At 32.3% G+C, this 2436-nt stretch overlaps 1 protein-coding gene across 1 annotated transcript; it reads right to left on the bottom strand.

Annotated features, from left to right (window-relative positions):
* Positions 1–444: 444 nt before the first annotated feature.
* LOC115981798 lies at positions 445–949 on the bottom strand. The gene has a single exon (XM_031104155.1). It carries the CDS (start codon positions 836–838, stop codon positions 629–631), a length of 210 nt encoding a protein of 69 aa, XP_030960015.1. The 5' UTR covers positions 839–949; the 3' UTR covers positions 445–628.
* Positions 950–2436: the final 1487 nt, after the last annotated feature.

Consider the following 2436-nt stretch of genomic DNA (forward strand, 5'->3'; position numbering starts at 1 on the left):
AGCAAGTAATTTTATATCATTGAACTTATTAGAAAGAGAAATTTTAAGGATATTATAAAATCTCTCAACATTTTCACAGCACCCTTATTTTGAGTTGTGGTAGATCCACACATAAATTATTTTATTTTACTTTGACTTGTGGTAGCTTGACACTTCACCTTGTTGTGAAAATGCTGTTAGATTTTATTGTAAATTTTATTTACAGACAAGCATAGAGAGGACAAAAGAGAAACATTAATAAATCATTTTTCATTAATTTTTTTATTCATAAAAAAATTATTCCATGATAAAGCAAAGCGATTTAAGAAGAAATAAATAAATTAAAGGAAGCAACCCACAAAAATAAAATTCACAGCTCTCCCGAGAGAATTACATCCTCCCAAGTACCAAAGATCCCAGCAATTCAGTATCTTAGATAATTTATGACATATATAAATCATTGAATCATTCAACGGTGGAGAGATCTTATAAACATAACACAATCCCCACACACTGTTCAAAACAAAACAACCGAAAACAAAAAACAAAGACAGAATTAGCTAGAAAGTCAGAGCCAAAGGAATACTGTATATGATCCCCACAAAATGGGCACAAATAATTGTAAAAGAGAGCAGCTAGCACAGGTCACTCATCCAGTATATATGTGAACACCAACAGCGATGAGGAAGATAGTTATGAGGCCAAAGAAAATGATGGTGTGGACGAGTATGGATAACCCACTTGTCTGCATGTTCCCAAACTCCACCACTTTGTTCCTCCCGGGAAGTTGAAACAATAGCCCTGGGCTTAACAGCACAAACAGCACCACTGCTATCACCACTGGACCCCAATCCGACATGTTTACTTAACTCTATATTACTCTCTCTCTCTCTCTTTTTTTTTTTTCTTTTCTTTCTGTATGACTCTCTCACCCACATATAAATGGAAGTATGCTATGTATTATATATGTAATACGAATAAATAGGTGATCTATATATATATATATATATTCACACTGGTAAGCATGAAAGAAAAGAAAGGAATAAAAGAGAGAGTATATCTAAGCAAGAAGACAGGTTGTGGCAAGCATATGTGTCATAGGCGGTGCCTTCTCATAGATGCCAAAGCCATGGCTACGTGTTAGAATGTGACTTGACCTCTTTAAAGTATAGCTCTTATGATTTTCCTAGAGATGACACTACTAGTAATTAAACACATTTTTTATTATTATCTTGATGATGATGTTTTAGCATTTGTTCTTCGTTCACACGGCGACGGCACAGAATGAAGAATTATTCACAATGCCAATAAAAATAATATTCTGGAAACTTTTTTTAATCAAACAAATCGGATTTAAATTCACTATGTCCTCTCGTGGTGGGTTGGGCCATGAGAAACTTATGGTCAAACTGTATATTCATTAGAGCGATATGTATTCTTGGTTTTTATTTCCTTTGCTCTTTTTCTTCACAAAATTTTTTTTTTTTTTTTTTTGATGAATCTTTTTCTTCACAAATTGGAATTTGCCACTACACCCTAATGATTACTAAAATTAGTTTGTGAGAGTAAATATGAACCATAGTTTTCTAAAGTGATCATTAGTTTGCCAATTAATAAGGAAATAACACTAGCACATCAACTAAAAAGAATGATCTATCTTAGAGAATTTGTAGATTTGTACCCTGAATGTTGGTCCAGGAGGAAGTGCCGGAATTAGATATTTGTACTGTATTGCATCAAATTAAATTAGGCTTTGAATCTCACTTTTTTATTTAGTCTAAAGAATCTTACAGTAAAGCCTAGAATTGTGGTTTTTCTTATATATGGGCTACCTATGTCCTCTCACTCGCCCATTATGGGTATGCTATCCAAAGCATATATCTCATATGCATACGCTTGTCCTACACATACAAGGGAAAATTATCCGTGCCATGGACAAGCCTAACCTGTATTGGGCCGGCCCAAGGCTAGGCCTAAGGCCCCACCCCAAAAAAAAAAAGAAATCCCCTTAGAGAAAAAGGCCCCACATCCCATTGTTAGGCCCAAATTTTTATAAAATTATATATATTTTTTAAAAATTGTTCATTTTTTTATTTATTAATGATGTTAAGGATACTATAAATTTTACTATTAGCTTACAAATTGCCATATTATTAATCACAAAAAAGTGATTTAAACATTTATTAGTTAAATTGATGAATTTCATCAATGAGAATCAATGTCACATCATATTGTGAACATTTTATAGTACTTTCTCAATGTACAATATCAATAGAACCCTAATCCAATTGAAACCCTTAAATGTTTTTTTTTTTTTTAAATGTTGCAAATGTGTTAAATCATCAATTATAGATTAATCTCCCCTAACAATTTGAGACTTTAATCTTTGTAAACTCATATCCTACAAAACCATACACAAATAATATCTGTCTCTCTCTCTTGAAAACAAAATATAAA

The sequence above is a fragment of the Quercus lobata genome, chromosome 3 (assembly GCF_001633185.2).
Source record: "Quercus lobata isolate SW786 chromosome 3, ValleyOak3.0 Primary Assembly, whole genome shotgun sequence".
NCBI lineage: Eukaryota > Viridiplantae > Streptophyta > Magnoliopsida > Fagales > Fagaceae > Quercus > Quercus lobata.

Excerpts from the sequence above, each read along its gene's own strand:
- LOC115981798 (XM_031104155.1), bottom strand. The coding sequence starts at position 838 with ATGTCGGATTGGGGTCCAGTGGTGATAGCAGTGGTGCTGTTTGTGCTG.